Source organism: Saccoglossus kowalevskii, chromosome 14 (assembly GCF_978046115.1).
Source record: "Saccoglossus kowalevskii chromosome 14, keSacKowa6.1, whole genome shotgun sequence".
Taxonomy (NCBI): Eukaryota; Metazoa; Hemichordata; class Enteropneusta; family Harrimaniidae; genus Saccoglossus; species Saccoglossus kowalevskii.
The window spans coordinates 34,216,793-34,237,352 of record NC_140654.1 but is presented as its reverse complement, the minus strand read 5'-3'; the positions used below and the strand labels follow the sequence as shown (position 1 = coordinate 34,237,352).

General features: G+C 29.2%; 1 protein-coding gene across 2 annotated transcripts in view; it reads right to left on the bottom strand.

Annotated features, from left to right (window-relative positions):
• LOC144350034 (WW domain-containing oxidoreductase-like) overlaps positions 1 to 20,560 on the bottom strand; it is a 147,370-nt gene that overhangs the window by 60,483 nt on the left and 66,327 nt on the right. For both annotated transcript variants that reach the window (XM_085508170.1, XM_085508171.1), the window contains exon 6: positions 3,855 to 4,013. In XM_085508170.1, coding sequence (XP_085364296.1) covers positions 3,855 to 4,013 — 159 coding nt within the window. The remainder of the gene's footprint in view (positions 1 to 3,854; positions 4,014 to 20,560) is intronic.

Sequence of the window (20,560 nt, the reverse complement as noted above, 5' to 3'; positions counted from 1 at the left end):
ATTGAGACTAGAATCAGTAGCTAGCTTATAGTATACAAGTTAGGATATAGTCTAGATAACTGTAATACTTACCATTGACACTAGAATCAGTAGCTAGCTTATAGTAGACAAGTAGAATATAGTCTAGATAACTGTAATCCTTACCATTGAGACTAGAATCAGTAGCTAGCTTATAGTAGACAAGTAGAATATAGTCTAGATAACTGTGATCCTTACCATTGAGACTAGAATCAGTAGCTAGCTTATAGTAGACAAGTTAGGATATAGTCTAGATCACTGTAATCCTTACCATTGAGACTAGAATCAGTAGCCAGCTATTAGTAGACAAGTTAGGATATAGTCTAGATCACTGTAATCCTTACCATTGAGACTAGAATCAGTAGCTAGCTTATAGTATACAAGTTAGGATATAGTCTAGATAACTGTAATCCTTACCATTGAGACTAGAATCAGTAGCTAGCTTATAGTAGACAAGTTAGGATATAGTCTAGATAACTGGGATCCTTACCATTGAGACTAGAATCAGTAGCTAGCTTATAGTATACAAGTTAGGATATAGTCTAGATAACTGTAATACTTACCATTGACACTAGAATCAGTAGGTAGCTTATAGTAGACAAGTAGAATATAGTCTAGATAACTGTGATCTTTACCATTGAGACTAGAATCAGTAGCTAGCTTATAGTAGACAAGTTGAATATAGTCTAGATAACTGTGATCCTTACCATTGAGACTAGAATCAGTAGCTAGCTTATAGTAGACAAGTTAGGATATAGTTCAGATACCTGTAATCCTTACCATTGAGACTAGAATCAGTAGCTAGCTTATAGTAGACAAGTTAGGATATAGTATAGATAACTGTAATACTTGCCATTGACACTAGAATCAGTAGCTAGCTTATAGTAGACAAGTAGGATATAGTTCAGATACCTGTAATCCTTACCATTGACACTAGAATCAGTAGCTAGCTTATAGTAGACAAGTTAGGATATAGTATAGATAATTGTAATACTTACCATTGACACTAGAATCAGTAGCTAGTTTATAGTAGACAAGTAGAATATAGTCTAGATAACTGTAATCCTTACCATTGAGACTAGAATCAGTAGCTAGCTTATAGTATACAAGTTAGGATATAGTCTAGATAACTGTAATCCTTACCATTGAGACTAGAATCAGTAGCCTGCTAATAGTAGACAAGTAGGATATAGTCTAGATAACTGTGATCCTTACCATTGACACTAGAATCAGTAGCTAGCTTATAGTAGACAAGTTAGGATATAGTCTAGATAACTGTAATCCTTACCATTGAGACTAGAATCAGTAGCTAGCTGATAGTAGACAAGTTAGGATATAGTCTAGATAACTGTAATCCTTACCATTGAGACTAGAATCAGTAGCTAGCTTATAGTAGACAAGTTAGGATATAGTCTAGATAACTGTAATCCTTACAATTGAGACTAGAATCAGTAGCTAGCTGATAGTATACAAGTAGGATATAGTATAGATAACTGTGATCCTTACCATTTAGACTAGAATCAGTAGCTAGCTTATAGTAGACAAGTTAGGATATAGTCTAGATAACTGTAATCCTTACCATTTAGACTAGAATCAGTAGCTAGCTTATAGTATACAAGTTAGGATATAGTCTAGATAACTGTAATCCTTACAATTGAGACTAGAATCAGTAGCTAGCTGATAGTATACAAGTAGGATATAGTATAGATAACTGTGATCCTTACCATTTAGACTAGAATCAGTAGCTAGCTTATAGTAGACAAGTTAGGATATAGTCTAGATAACTGTAATCCTTACCATTGAGACTAGAATCAGTAGCTAGCTAATAGTAGACAAGTTAGGATATAGTCTAGATAACTGTAATCCTTACCATTGAGACTGGAATTAGTAGCTAGCTTATAGTAGACAAGTTAGGATATAGTCTAGATAACTGTAATCCTTACCATTGAGACTAGAATCAGTAGCTAGCTGATAGTATACAAGTTAGGATGTAGTATAGATAACTGTAATCCTTACCATTTAGACTAGAATCAGTAGCTAGCTTATAGTGGACAAGTTAGGATATAGTCTAGATAACTGTAATCCTTACCATTGAGACTAGAATCAGTAGCTAGCTAATAGTATACAAGTAGGATATAGTCTAGATAACTGTAATCCTTACCACTGAGACTAGAATCAGTAGCTAGCTTATAGTAGACAAGTTAGGATATAGTCTAGATAACTGTAATCCTTACCATTGAGACTAGAATCAGTAGCCAGCTAATAGTAGACAAGTTAGGATATAGTCTAGATCACTGTAATTCTTACCATTGAGACTAGGATCAGTAGCTAGCTAATAGTAGACAAGTTAGGATATAGTCTAGATAACTGTAATCCTTACCATTGAGACTAGAATCAGTAGCTGGCTAATAGTATACAAGTTAGGATATAGTCTAGATAACTGTAATCCTTACCATTGAGACTAGAATCAGTAGCTAGCTAATAGTAGACAAGTTAGGATATAGTCTAGATAACTGTAATCCTTACCATTGAGACTAGAATCAGTAGCTAGCTAATAGTATACAAGTTAGGATATAATCTAGATAACTGTAATCCTTACCATTGAGACTAGAATCAGTAGCTAGCTTATAGTAGACAAGTAGAATATAGTGTAGATAACTGTAATCCTTACCATTGAGACTAGACTCAGTAGCTAGCTTATAGTAGACAAGTAGAATATAGTCTAGATAACTGTAATCCTTACCATTGAGACTAGAATCAGTAGCTAGTTAATAGTATACAAGTAGGATATAGTATAGATAACTGTAATCCTTACCACTGAGACTAGAATCAGTAGCTAGCTTATAGTAGACAAGTTAGGATATAGTCTAGATAACTGTAATCCTTACCATTGAGACTAGAATCAGTAGCCAGCTAATAGTAGACAAGTTAGGATATAGTCTAGATCACTGTAATCCTTACCATTGAGACTAGGATCAGTAGCTAGCTAATAGTAGACAAGTTAGGATATAGTCTAGATAACTGTAATCCTTACCATTGAGACTAGAATCAGTAGCTGGCTAATAGTATACAAGTAGGATATAGTCTAGATAATTGTAATCCTTACCATTGAGACTAGAATCAGTAGCTAGCTTATAGTAGACAAGTTAGGATATAGTCTAGATAATTGTAATCCTTACCATTGAGACTAGAATCAGTAGCTAGCTAATAGTATACAAGTTAGGATATAGTCTAGATCACTGTAATCCTTACCATTGAGACTAGAATCAGTAGCCAGCTAATAGTAGACAAGTTAGGATACAGTCTAGATCACTGTAATCCTTACCATTGAGACTAGGATCAGTAGCTAGCTAATAGTAGACAAGTTAGGATATAGTCTAGATAACTGTAATCCTTACCATTGAGACTAGAATCAGTAGCTGGCTTATAGTAGACAAGTTAGGATATAGTCTAGATCACTGTAATCCTTACCATTGAGACTAGAATCAGTAGCTAGCTAATAGTAGACAAGTTAGGATATAGTCTAGATAACTGTAATCCTTACCATTTAGACTAGAATCAGTAGCCAGCTTATAGTATACAAGTTAGGATATAGTCTAGATAACTGTAATCCTTACCATTGAGACTAGAATCAGTAGCCAGCTAATAGTAGACAAGTTAGGATATAGTCTAGATCACTGTAATCCTTACCATTGAGACTAGAATCAGTAGCTAGCTTATAGTAGACAAGTTAGGATATAGTCTAGATAACTGTAATCCTTACCATTGAGACTAGGATCAGTAGCTAGCTAATAGTATACAAGTTAGGATATAGTCTAGATAACTGTAATCCTTACCATTGAGACTAGGATCCGTGGCTATATTTGAAATTATTGTTCCTCCTTCCTGAACTGTTCGTGTAACACCTTTCCATTTCAGTAAAGGAGTTACTAAATACAAAAACCATCGTGTCCAAAAACTTGCAGAATTAGCTATACCAGTGGTTGGAATGAATCCTAGAAACAGAGGAAGACAAATTACAAATCATTGCATTTTTATTTCAGATGGAAACATCATTTCACAAAGTAATTATTTTCTTTCTGTATTATATTTCATACCAACAAATAGAAAGTGTTCCTGATTTTCAGTTACATTTTAATTTTTTTTGGCATATTCTTGCTTTCAGTGAAATTTTTAGTTTTGAGTGTTTACCCTTTTTTTTCAAATTACGATTTTCACTCTTTTTTTTCCCACCATATAATTCATTTACATTACTCCAAATGAGTTCTCCGTTTACTATCTTGGTTTGAAATTATTTCTTCCTTTCGCCAAAACAATTTTTAGGTACATGGACTCTGCGCTGCCCAATAATAATATGTTTGGCTCAGAAGAAGATGTACTCCCTCAGTACTGCACACATTCTCATTGTTATAACACGATAATTAGTCTTGTATCACCTTTTATTTCCTTATTGTTGGTCAGTTTTGTTGGATTATCATCTTGGCATACCGGTACCTTCACATGCAACTAGTATTTTATTGATTAATTTGACAGTGGCAAACTGGTGCCTGGAGTCATTCAGTAAACTTCATAAAACAGTAAATTTGTATCGATTAATTACAATTATAAGTATTTTTATTGTAAGTGGGGCGCTATTTTATTTATATTAGCATATCATTTCTTTCAAAATAGGTCTTTTCTATTGTGATTATGCCCTCTGTGGTTGGGACCAGTTTCTAAAAATCTGTTTTGTTTTTGACATATAGGATGCTGATTGGTATATAGTTGATAATATTTGGTAATCGTTGTCCTAAGCAACTATGACATAAATAGCTAGATGTTTTGGGAAATGGCTCTTTATCGATATCATAGTAAATAAATATAGGTTGAATATAAGAATGTAATAACATGCACAACAACTACAAAATGGAATCACTAAATTCTACACATTAGGTAGCAGGCTCAAATTTGTTAATTACATGAGGTTATTTAGTTCCAAGACAGAATATAGTTTCCTCATTGACATGCCTAACTTGATTCAAATGAAGTCTATTGACAACTGCCTGATGTATTATGCAGCATCACAATAGTCATATGACTTTTTCTCAAAAGCCACGTTCTGTGTGGCTTACACTTTGATATTTTTAGTGGATGAGCCACTATGTGGTTTTGGATACTGACCAGTGCCATTGTGTGCAAACAATTATGGTTTTATTGTTCTTTGCTTAAAATATTTATTTCTGATTCTGTACACTGTTGTATGGTCAAAATAGCTTCACGTCAAGCCTGACAAGATTCATAATAAAAACAGTATTTCAGAGATTTTTGTGAGTTCTGTTCATTAAAAATTTTGGAATTGATCTTGAGCAACTTTGTCTGATTATTGTATTTATAGTGCACCAAAGTTCCACTGTTATACTTCGTTAACTTGAATGACTTATTGCAGAGACTAATATGTTTGGAATTCTGATAGGTCTTTTGCAATATACAGTACTGAATGCATCGTACAGTATTTATATTGGCTGGATGTGATATAATTATTTACAATTCATGTTTTAAATTCGCCCAGTACATACTAATGTTTTTGTACGTCAATCTCCTATAAAAACATTGAACACAGAATCACTACAACATGACATGAGATAGAATCCATATAAGTATATACAACTGCAATAAAAAAAAAAAACCATAGCTCAGGTAATTTTTTGTTAGAATTAGAATAATTACATTTTATTGAAACTGAATGGCTTCTATTAATATGAGTGACATTGAAAATTGTCATAAGTAACAGTTTTTTTTACTATGAAAACAGGAAAGAGAAATAAAAAGTGGCAGTTTTATCTACAAGGAAACAAAACTGCCTTAAAGTAGATTATTTTATCATATAAAGACATAGATGGCCAACCGTTGTTAATTTTGACAGGCATTTTAGCATTACAGTGTGTCAATTGTTGCATTATCGCATTATGACAATCAAACCTATGATGCACCGTTGATAGAAAACAGGATTGCGCTTGGATATAAACAGTCACTCCCACACTGCATATAGACCCTAGGGACCAAGTTAAAAGAAACTGCATGATAGTCAACTATATGACCTAATACTATAATAAATGTATTATAGGAATCAGTGTTGCATTACACTATATGACCTAATACTATAATAAATGTATTATAGGAATCAGTGTTGCATTACACTATATGACCTAATACTATAATGAATGTATTATAGGAATCAGTGTTGCATTACACTATATGACCTAATACTATAATAAATGTATTATAGGAATCAGTGTTGTATTACACTATAGAACCTAATACTATACTGAATGTATTATAGGAATCAGTGTTGCATTACACTATATGACCTAATACTATAATGAATGTATTATAGGAATCAGTGTTGCATTACACTATAGAACCTAATACTATAATGAATGTATTATAGGAATCAGTGTTGCATTATACTATAGAACCTAATACTATAATGAATGTATTATAGGAATCAGTGTTGCATTACACTATATGACCTAATACTATAATGAATGTATTATAGGAATCAGTGTTGCATTACACTATATGACCTAATACTATAATGAATGTATTATAGGAATCAGTGTTGCATTATACTATAGAACCTAATACTATAATGAATGTATTATAGGAATCAGTGTTGCATTACACTATATGACCTAATACTATAATGAATGTATTATAGGAATCAGTGTTGCATTATACTATAGAACCTAATACTATAATGAATGTATTATAGGAATCAGTGTTGCATTACACTATAGAACCTAATACTATAATGAATGTATTATAGGAATCAGTGTTGCATTATACTATAGAACCTAATACTATAATGAATGTATTATAGGAATCAGTGTTGCATTACACTATATGACCTAATACTATAATGAATGTATTATAGGAATCAGTGTTGCATTATACTATAGAACCTAATACTATAATGAATGTATTATAGGAATCAGTGTTGCATTATACTATAGAACCTAATACTATAATGAATGTATTATAGGAATCAGTGTTGCATTATACTATAGAACCTAATACTATAATGAATGTATTATAGGAATCAGTGTTGCATTACACTATAGAACCTAATACTATAATGAATGTATTGTAGGAATCAGTGTTGCATTACACTATAGAACCTAATACTATAATGAATGTATTATAGGAATCATTGTTGCATTATACTATAGGACCTAATACTATAATGAATGTATTATAGGAATCAGTGTTGTATTACACTATAGAACCTAATACTATAATGAATGTATTATAGGAATCAGTGTTGCATTACACTATAGAACCTAATACTATAATGAATGTATTGTAGGAATCAGTGTTGCATTACACTATATGACCTAATACTATAATGAATGTATTATAGGAATCAGTGTTGCATTATACTATAGAACCTAATACTATAATGAATGTATTATAGGAATCAGTGTTGCATTACACTATAGAACCTAATACTATAATGAATGTATTGTAGGAATCAGTGTTGCATTACACTATAGAACCTAATACTATAATGAATGTATTATAGGAATCAGTGTTGCATTATACTATAGAACCTAATACTATAATGAATGTATTATAGGAATCAGTGTTGCATTATACTATAGAACCTAATACTATAATGAATGTATTATAGGAATCAGTGTTGCATTACACTATAGAACCTAATACTATAATGAATGTATTGTAGGAATCAGTGTTGCATTACACTATAGAACCTAATACTATAATGAATGTATTATAGGAATCAGTGTTGCATTATACTATAGGACCTCATACTATAATGAATGTATTATAGGAATCAGTGTTGTATTACACTATAGAACCTAATACTATAATGAATGTATTATAGGAATCAGTGTTGCATTACACTATAGAACCTAATACTATAATGAATGTATTGTAGGAATCAGTGTTGCATTACACTATATGACCTAATACTATAATGAATGTATTATAGGAATCAGTGTTGCATTACACTATAGAACCTAATACTATAATGAATGTATTGTAGGAATCAGTGTTGCATTACACTATAGGACCTAATACTATAATGAATGTATTGTAGGAATCAGTGTTGCATTACACTATAGAACCTAATACTATAATGAATGTATTGTAGGAATCAGTGTTGCATTACACTATATGACCTAATACTATAATGAATGTATTGTAGGAATCAGTGTTGCATTACACTATATGACCTAATACTATAATGAATGTATTGTAGGAATCAGTGTTGCATTACACTATAGGACCTAATACTATAATGAATGTATTATAGGAATCAGTGTTGCATTACACTATAGAACCTAATACTATAATGAATGTATTATAGGAATCAGTGTTGCATTACACTATATGACCTAATACTATAATGAATGTATTGTAGGAATCAGTGTTGCATTACACTATAGGACCTAGTACTATAATGAATGTATTATAGGAATCAGTGTTACATTACACTATAGGACCTAATACTATAATGAATGTATTATAGGAATCAGTGTTGCATTACACTATAGAACCTAATACTATAATGAATGTATTATAGGAATCAGTGTTGCATTACACTATAGGACCTAATACTATTATGAATGTATTATAGGAATCAGTGTTACATTACACTATAGAACCTAATACTATAATGAATGTATTATAGGAATCAGTGTTGCATTATGCTATAGGACCTATTACTATAATGAATGTATTATAGGAATCAGTGTTACATTACACTATAGAACCTAATACTATAATGAATGTATTATAGGAATCAGTGTTGCATTATACTATATGACCTAATACTATAATGAATGTATTATAGGAATCAGTGTTGCATTACACTATAGAACCTAATACTATAATGAATGTATTATAGAAATCAGTGTTACATTACACTATAGAACCTAATACTATAATGAATGTATTATAGGAATCAGTGTTGCATTATACTATATGACCTAATACTATAATAAATGTATTATAGGAATCAGTGTTGCATTACACTATAGAACCTAATACTATAATGAATGTATTATAGGAATCAGTGTTGCATTACACTATAGAACCTAATACTATAATGAATGTATTATAGGAATCAGTGTTGCATTACACTATAGGACCTAATACTATAATGAATGTATTATAGGAATCAGTGTTGCATTACACTATATGACCTAATACTATAATGAATGTATTATAGGAATCAGTGTTGCATTACACTATAGGACCTAATACTATAATGAATGTATTATAGGAATCAGTGTTGCATTACACTATAGGACTTAATACTATAATAAATGTATTATAGGAATCAGTGTTGCATTATACTATAGAACCTAATACTATAATGAATGTATTATAGGAATCAGTGTTGCATTACACTATATGACCTAATACTATAATGAATGTATTATAGGAATCAGTGTTGCATTACACTATAGGACTTAATACTATAATAAATGTATTATAGGAATCAGTGTTGCATTACACTATAGGACCTAGTACTATAATGAATGTTTTATAGGAATCAGTGTTGCATTATACTATATGACCTAATACTATAATAAATGTATTATAGGAATCAGTGTTGCATTATACTATAGAACCTAATACTATAATGAATGTATTATAGGAATCAGTGTTGCATTACACTATAGGACCTAATACTATAATGAATGTATTATAGGAATCAGTGTTGCATTATACTATAGGACCTAATACTATAATAAATGTATTATAGGAATCAGTGTTGCATTATACTATAGGACCTAATTTTATAATAAATGTATTATAGGAATCAGTGTTGCATTACACTATAGGACCTAGTACTATAATGAATGTATTATAGGAATCAGTGTTACATTACACTATAGGACCTAGTACTATAATGAATGTATTATAGGAATCAGTGTTGCATTATACTATAGAACCTAGTACTATAATGAATGTATTATAGGAATCAGTGTTGCATTATACTATAGGACCTAATACTATAATGAATGTATTATTATAATAGGAATCAGTTTTGCATTATACTATATGACCTAATACTATAATGAATGTATTATAGGAATCAGTGTTGCATTATACTATAGGACCTAATACAATAATGAATGTATTATAGGAATCAGTGTTGCATTATACTATATGACCTAATACTATAATGAATGTATTATAGGAATCAGTGTTGCATTACACTATAGGACCTAGTACTATAATGAATGTATTATAGGAATCAGTGTTGCATTATACTATAGAACCTAATACTATAATGAATGTATTATAGGAATCAGTGTTGCATTACACTATAGGACCTAGTACTATAATGAATGTATTATAGGAATCAGTGTTGCATTATACTATAGGACCTAATACTATAATAAATGTATTATAGGAATCAGTGTTGCATTACACTATAGGACCTAGTACTATAATGAATGTATTATAGGAATCAGTGTTACATTACACTATAGGACCTAGTACTATAATGAATGTATTATAGGAATCAGTGTTGCATTATACTATAGAACCTAATACTATAATGAATGTATTATAGGAATCAGTGTTGCATTATACTATAGGACCTAATACTATAATGAATGTATTATTATAATAGGAATCAGTTTTGCATTATACTATATGACCTAATACTATAATGAATGTATTATAGGAATCAGTGTTGCATTATACTATAGGACCTAATACAATAATGAATGTATTATAGGAATCAGTGTTGCATTATACTATATGACCTAATACTATAATGAATGTATTATAGGAATCAGTGTTGCATTACACTATAGGACCTAGTACTATAATGAATGTATTATAGGAATCAGTGTTGCATTATACTATAGAACCTAATACTATAATGAATGTATTATAGGAATCAGTGTTGTATTACACTATAGGACCTAATACTATAATGAATGTATTATAGGAATCAGTGTTGCATTACACTATAGGACCTAGTACTATAATGAATGTATTATAGGAATCAGTGTTGCATTACACTATAGGACCTAATACTATAATGAATGTATTATTATAATAGGAATCAGTGTTGCATTACACTATAGGACCTAATACTATAATGAAAGTATTATAGGAATCAGTGTTGCATTACACTATAGGACCTAGTACTATAATGAATGTATTATAGGAATCAGTGTTGCATTACACTATAGGACCTAATACTATAATGAATGTATTATTATAATAGGAATCAGTGTTGCATTACACTATAGGACCTAATACTATAATGAATGTATTATAGGAATCAGTGTTGCATTACACTATAGGACCTAGTACTATAATGAATGTATTATAGGAATCAGTGTTGCATTATACTATAGAACCTAGTACTATAATGAATGTATTATAGGAATCAGTGTTACATAACACTATAGGACCTAGTACTATAATGAATGTATTATAGGAATCTTATCAGTGTTGCATTATACTATAGAACCTAGTACTATAATGAATGTATTATAGGAATCAGTGTTGCATTATACTATAGGACCTAATACTATAATGAATGTATTATTATAATAGGAATCAGTTTTGCATTATACTATATGACCTAATACTATAATGAATGTATTATAGGAATCAGTGTTGCATTATACTATAGGACCTAATACAATAATGAATGTATTATAGGAATCAGTGTTGCATTATACTATATGACCTAATACTATAATGAATGTATTATAGGAATCAGTGTTGCATTACACTATAGAACCTAATACTATAATGAATGTATTATAGGAATCAGTGTTGCATTATACTATAGGACCTAATACTATAATGAATGTATTATTATAATAGGAATCAGTTTTGCATTATACTATATGACCTAATACTATAATGAATGTATTATAGGAATCAGTGTTGCATTATACTATAGGACCTAATACAATAATGAATGTATTATAGGAATCAGTGTTGCATTATACTATATGACCTAATACTATAATGAATGTATTATAGGAATCAGTGTTGCATTACACTATAGAACCTAATACTACAATGAATGTTTTATAGGAATCAGTGTTGCATTATACTATATGACCTAATACTATAATGAATGTATTATAGGAATCAGTGTTGCATTACACTATAGAACCTAATACTATAATGAATGTTTTATAGGAATCAGTGTTGCATTACACTATAGGACCTAATACTATAATGAATGTATTATTATAATAGGAATCAGTTTTGCATTACACTATAGAACCTAATACTATAATGAATGTATTATAGGAATCAGTGTTGCATTACACTATAGGACCTAGTACTATAATGAATGTATTATAGGAATCAGTGTTGCATTACACTATAGGACCTAATACTATAATGAATGTATTATAGGAATCAGTGTTGCATTACACTATAGGACCTAATACTATAATGAATGTATTATAGGAATCAGTGTTGCATTACACTATAGGACCTAATACTATAATGAATGTATTATAGGAATCAGTGTTGCATTACACTATAGGACCTAATACTATAATAAATGTATTATAGGAATCAGTGTTGCATTACACTATAGGACCTAGTACTATAATGAATGTTTTATAGGAATCAGTGTTGCATTATACTATAGGACCTAATACTATAATGAATGTATTATAGGAATCAGTGTTGCATTATACTATAGGACCTAATACTATAATAAATGTATTATAGGAATCAGTGTTGCATTATACTATAGAACCTAATACTATAATGAATGTATTATAGGAATCAGTGTTGCATTACACTATAGGACCTAATACTATAATGAATGTATTATAGGAATCAGTGTTGCATTATACTATAGAACCTAATACTATAATGAATGTATTATAGGAATCAGTGTTGCATTACACTATATGACCTAATACTATAATGAATGTATTATAGGAATCAGTGTTGCATTATACTATAGAACCTAATACTATAATGAATGTATTATAGGAATCAGTGTTGCATTACACTATAGGACCTAATACTATAATGAATGTATTATAGGAATCAGTGTTGCATTATACTATAGGACCTAGTACTATAATGAATGTATTATAGGAATCAGTGTTGCATTACACTATAGGACCTAATACTATAATGAATGTATTATAGGAATCAGTGTTGCATTATACTATAGAACCTAATACTATAATGAATGTATTATAGGAATCAGTGTTGCATTATACTATAGAACCTAATACTATAATGAATGTATTATAGGAATCAGTGTTGCATTACACTATATGACCTAATACTATAATGAATGTATTATAGGAATCAGTGTTGCATTATACTATAGGACCTAGTACTATAATGAATGTATTATAGGAATCAGTGTTGCATTACACTATAGGACCTAATACTATAATGAATGTATTATTATAATAGGAATCAGTGTTGCATTACACTATAGGACCTAATACTATAATGAATGTATTATAGGAATCAGTGTTGCATTACACTATAGGACCTAGTACTATAATGAATGTATTATAGGAATCAGTGTTGCATTATACTATAGAACCTAGTACTATAATGAATGTATTATAGGAATCAGTGTTACATTACACTATAGGACCTAGTACTATAATGAATGTATTATAGGAATCAGTGTTGCATTATACTATAGAACCTAGTACTATAATGAATGTATTATAGGAATCAGTGTTGCATTATACTATAGGACCTAATACTATAATGAATGTATTATTATAATAGGAATCAGTTTTGCATTATACTATATGACCTAATACTATAATGAATGTATTATAGGAATCAGTGTTGCATTATACTATAGGACCTAATACAATAATGAATGTATTATAGGAATCAGTGTTGCATTATACTATATGACCTAATACTATAATGAATGTATTATAGGAATCAGTGTTGCATTACACTATAGAACCTAATACTATAATGAATGTATTATAGGAATCAGTGTTGCATTATACTATAGGACCTAATACTATAATGAATGTATTATTATAATAGGAATCAGTTTTGCATTATACTATATGACCTAATACTATAATGAATGTATTATAGGAATCAGTGTTGCATTATACTATAGGACCTAATACAATAATGAATGTATTATAGGAATCAGTGTTGCATTATACTATATGACCTAATACTATAATGAATGTATTATAGGAATCAGTGTTGCATTACACTATAGAACCTAATACTATAATGAATGTTTTATAGGAATCAGTGTTGCATTATACTATATGACCTAATACTATAATGAATGTATTATAGGAATCAGTGTTGCGTTACACTATAGAACCTAATACTATAATGAATGTTTTATAGGAATCAGTGTTGCATTATACTATAGGACCTAATACTATAATGAATGTATTATTATAATAGGAATCAGTTTTGCATTACACTATAGAACCTAATACTATAATGAATGTATTATTATAATAGGAATCAGTTTTGCATTATACTATATGACCTAATACTATAATGAATGTATTATAGGAATCAGTGTTGCATTACACTATAGAACCTAATACTATAATGAATGTTTTATAGGAATCAGTGTTGCATTATACTATATGACCTAATACTATAATGAATGTATTATAGGAATCAGTGTTGCATTACACTATAGAACCTAATACTATAATGAATGTTTTATAGGAATCAGTGTTGCATTATACTATAGGACCTAATACTATAATGAATGTATTATTATAATAGGAATCAGTTTTGCATTATACTATATGACCTAATACTATAATGAATGTATTATAGGAATCAGTGTTGCATTACACTATAGAACCTAATACTATAATGAATGTTTTATAGGAATCAGTGTTGCATTATACTATATGACCTAATACTATAATGAATGTATTATAGGAATCAGTGTTGCATTACACTATAGAACCTAATACTATAATGAATGTTTTATAGGAATCAGTGTTGCATTATACTATAGGACCTAATACTATAATGAATGTATTATTATAATAGGAATCAGTTTTGCATTACACTATAGAACCTAATACTATAATGAATGTATTATAGGAATCAGTGTTGCATTACACTATAGGACCTAGTACTATAATGAATGTATTATAGGAATCAGTGTTGCATTACACTATAGGACCTAATACTATAATGAATGTATTATAGGAATCAGTGTTGCATTACACTATAGGACCTAATACTATAATGAATGTATTATAGGAATCAGTGTTGCATTACACTATAGGACCTAATACTATAATGAATGTATTATAGGAATCAGTGTTGCATTACACTATAGGACCTAATACTATAATAAATGTATTATAGGAATCAGTGTTGCATTACACTATAGGACCTAGTACTATAATGAATGTTTTATAGGAATCAGTGTTGCATTATACTATAGGACCTAATACTATAATGAATGTATTATAGGAATCAGTGTTGCATTATACTATAGGACCTAATACTATAATAAATGTATTATAGGAATCAGTGTTGCATTATACTATAGAACCTAATACTATAATGAATGTATTATAGGAATCAGTGTTGCATTACACTATAGGACCTAATACTATAATGAATGTATTATAGGAATCAGTGTTGCATTATACTATAGAACCTAATACTATAATGAATGTATTATAGGAATCAGTGTTGCATTACACTATATGACCTAATACTATAATGAATGTATTATAGGAATCAGTGTTGCATTATACTATAGAACCTAATACTATAATGAATGTATTATAGGAATCAGTGTTGCATTACACTATAGGACCTAATACTATAATGAATGTATTATAGGAATCAGTGTTGCATTATACTATAGGACCTAGTACTATAATGAATGTATTATAGGAATCAGTGTTGCATTACACTATAGGACCTAATACTATAATGAATGTATTATAGGAATCAGTGTTGCATTATACTATAGAACCTAATACTATAATGAATGTATTATAGGAATCAGTGTTGCATTATACTATAGAACCTAATACTATAATGAATGTATTATAGGAATCAGTGTTGCATTACACTATATGACCTAATACTATAATGAATGTATTATAGGAATCAGTGTTGCATTATACTATAGGACCTAGTACTATAATGAATGTATTATAGGAATCAGTGTTGCATTACACTATAGGACCTAATACTATAATGAATGTATTATTATAATAGGAATCAGTGTTGCATTACACTATAGGACCTAATACTATAATGAATGTATTATAGGAATCAGTGTTGCATTACACTATAGGACCTAGTACTATAATGAATGTATTATAGGAATCAGTGTTGCATTATACTATAGAACCTAGTACTATAATGAATGTATTATAGGAATCAGTGTTACATTACACTATAGGACCTAGTACTATAATGAATGTATTATAGGAATCAGTGTTGCATTATACTATAGAACCTAGTACTATAATGAATGTATTATAGGAATCAGTGTTGCATTATACTATAGGACCTAATACTATAATGAATGTATTATTATAATAGGAATCAGTTTTGCATTATACTATATGACCTAATACTATAATGAATGTATTATAGGAATCAGTGTTGCATTATACTATAGGACCTAATACAATAATGAATGTATTATAGGAATCAGTGTTGCATTATACTATATGACCTAATACTATAATGAATGTATTATAGGAATCAGTGTTGCATTACACTATAGAACCTAATACTATAATGAATGTATTATAGGAATCAGTGTTGCATTATACTATAGGACCTAATACTATAATGAATGTATTATTATAATAGGAATCAGTTTTGCATTATACTATATGACCTAATACTATAATGAATGTATTATAGGAATCAGTGTTGCATTATACTATAGGACCTAATACAATAATGAATGTATTATAGGAATCAGTGTTGCATTATACTATATGACCTAATACTATAATGAATGTATTATAGGAATCAGTGTTGCATTACACTATAGAACCTAATACTATAATGAATGTTTTATAGGAATCAGTGTTGCATTATACTATATGACCTAATACTATAATGAATGTATTATAGGAATCAGTGTTGCATTACACTATAGAACCTAATACTATAATGAATGTTTTATAGGAATCAGTGTTGCATTATACTATAGGACCTAATACTATAATGAATGTATTATTATAATAGGAATCAGTTTTGCATTACACTATAGAACCTAATACTATAATGAATGTATTATTATAATAGGAATCAGTTTTGCATTATACTATATGACCTAATACTATAATGAATGTATTATAGGAATCAGTGTTGCATTACACTATAGAACCTAATACTATAATGAATGTTTTATAGGAATCAGTGTTGCATTATACTATATGACCTAATACTATAATGAATGTATTATAGGAATCAGTGTTGCATTACACTATAGAACCTAATACTATAATGAATGTTTTATAGGAATCAGTGTTGCATTATACTATAGGACCTAATACTATAATGAATGTATTATTATAATAGGAATCAGTTTTGCATTATACTATATGACCTAATACTATAATGAATGTATTATAGGAATCAGTGTTGCATTACACTATAGAACCTAATACTATAATGAATGTTTTATAGGAATCAGTGTTGCATTATACTATATGACCTAATACTATAATGAATGTATTATAGGAATCAGTGTTGCATTACACTATAGAACCTAATACTATAATGAATGTTTTATAGGAATCAGTGTTGCATTATACTATAGGACCTAATACTATAATGAATGTATTATTATAATAGGAATCAGTTTTGCATTACACTATAGAACCTAATACTATAATGAATGTATTATAGGAATCAGTGTTGCATTACACTATAGGACCTAGTACTATAATGAATGTATTATAGGAATCAGTGTTGCATTACACTATAGGACCTAATACTATAATGAATGTATTATAGGAATCAGTGTTGCATTACACTATAGGACCTAATACTATAATGAATGTATTATAGGAATCAGTGTTGCATTACACTATAGGACCTAATACTATAATGAATGTATTATAGGAATCAGTGTTGCATTACACTATAGGACCTAATACTATAATAAATGTATTATAGGAATCAGTGTTGCATTACACTATAGGACCTAGTACTATAATGAATGTTTTATAGGAATCAGTGTTGCATTATACTATAGGACCTAATACTATAATGAATGTATTATAGGAATCAGTGTTGCATTATACTATAGGACCTAATACTATAATAAATGTATTATAGGAATCAGTGTTGCATTATACTATAGAACCTAATACTATAATGAATGTATTATAGGAATCAGTGTTGCATTACACTATAGGACCTAATACTATAATGAATGTATTATAGGAATCAGTGTTGCATTACACTATAGAACCTAATACTATAATGAATGTATTATTATAATAGGAATCAGTTTTGCATTATACTATATGACCTAATACTATAATGAATGTATTATAGGAATCAGTGTTGCATTATACTATAGGACCTAATACAATAATGAATGTATTATAGGAATCAGTGTTGCATTATACTATATGACCTAATACTATAATGAATGTATTATAGGAATCAGTGTTGCATTACACTATAGAACCTAATACTATAATGAATGTTTTATAGGAATCAGTGTTGCATTATACTATATGACCTAATACTATAATGAATGTATTATAGGAATCAGTGTTGCATTACACTATAGAACCTAATACTATAATGAATGTTTTATAGGAATCAGTGTTGCATTATACTATAGGACCTAATACTATAATGAATGTATTATTATAATAGGAATCAGTTTTGCATTACACTATAGAACCTAATACTATAATGAATGTATTATTATAATAGGAATCAGTTTTGCATTATACTATATGACCTAATACTATAATGAATGTATTATAGGAATCAGTGTTGCATTACACTATAGAACCTAATACTATAATGAATGTTTTATAGGAATCAGTGTTGCATTATACTATATGACCTAATACTATAATGAATGTATTATAGGAATCAGTGTTGCATTACACTATAGAACCTAATACTATAATGAATGTTTTATAGGAATCAGTGTTGCATTATACTATAGGACCTAATACTATAATGAATGTATTATTATAATAGGAATCAGTTTTGCATTATACTATATGACCTAATACTATAATGAATGTATTATAGGAATCAGTGTTGCATTACACTATAGAACCTAATACTATAATGAATGTTTTATAGGAATCAGTGTTGCATTATACTATATGACCTAATACTATAATGAATGTATTATAGGAATCAGTGTTGCATTACACTATAGAACCTAATACTATAATGAATGTTTTATAGGAATCAGTGTTGCATTATACTATAGGACCTAATACTATAATGAATGTATTATTATAATAGGAATCAGTTTTGCATTACACTATAGAACCTAATACTATAATGAATGTATTATAGGAATCAGTGTTGCATTACACTATAGGACCTAGTACTATAATGAATGTATTATAGGAATCAGTGTTGCATTACACTATAGGACCTAATACTATAATGAATGTATTATAGGAATCAGTGTTGCATTACACTATAGGACCTAATACTATAATGAATGTATTATAGGAATCAGTGTTGCATTACACTATAGGACCTAATACTATAATGAATGTATTATAGGAATCAGTGTTGCATTACACTATAGGACCTAATACTATAATAAATGTATTATAGGAATCAGTGTTGCATTACACTATAGGACCTAGTACTATAATGAATGTTTTATAGGAATCAGTGTTGCATTATACTATAGGACCTAATACTATAATGAATGTATTATAGGAATCAGTGTTGCATTATACTATAGGACCTAATACTATAATAAATGTATTATAGGAATCAGTGTTGCATTATACTATAGAACCTAATACTATAATGAATGTATTATAGGAATCAGTGTTGCATTACACTATAGGACCTAATACTATAATGAATGTATTATAGGAATCAGTGTTGCATTACACTATAGAACCTAATACTATAATGAATGTATTATAGGAATCAGTGTTGCATTACACTATAGAACCTAATACTATAATGAATGTATTATAGGAATCAGTGTTGCATTACACTGTAGAACCTAATACTATAATGAATGTATGATAGGAATCATTTTTGCATTACACTATAGGACCTAATACTATAATGAATGTATTATAGGAATCAGTGTTGCATTATGCTATAGGACCTATTACTATAATGAATGTATTATAGGAATCAGTGTTGCATTATACTATAGGACCTAATACTATAATGAATGTATTATAGGAATCAGTGTTGCATTATACTATAGGACCTAATACTATAATGAATGTATTATAGGAATCAGTGTTGCATTATACTATAGAACCTAATACTATAATGAATTTTTTATGGAACCTAATACTATAATGAATGT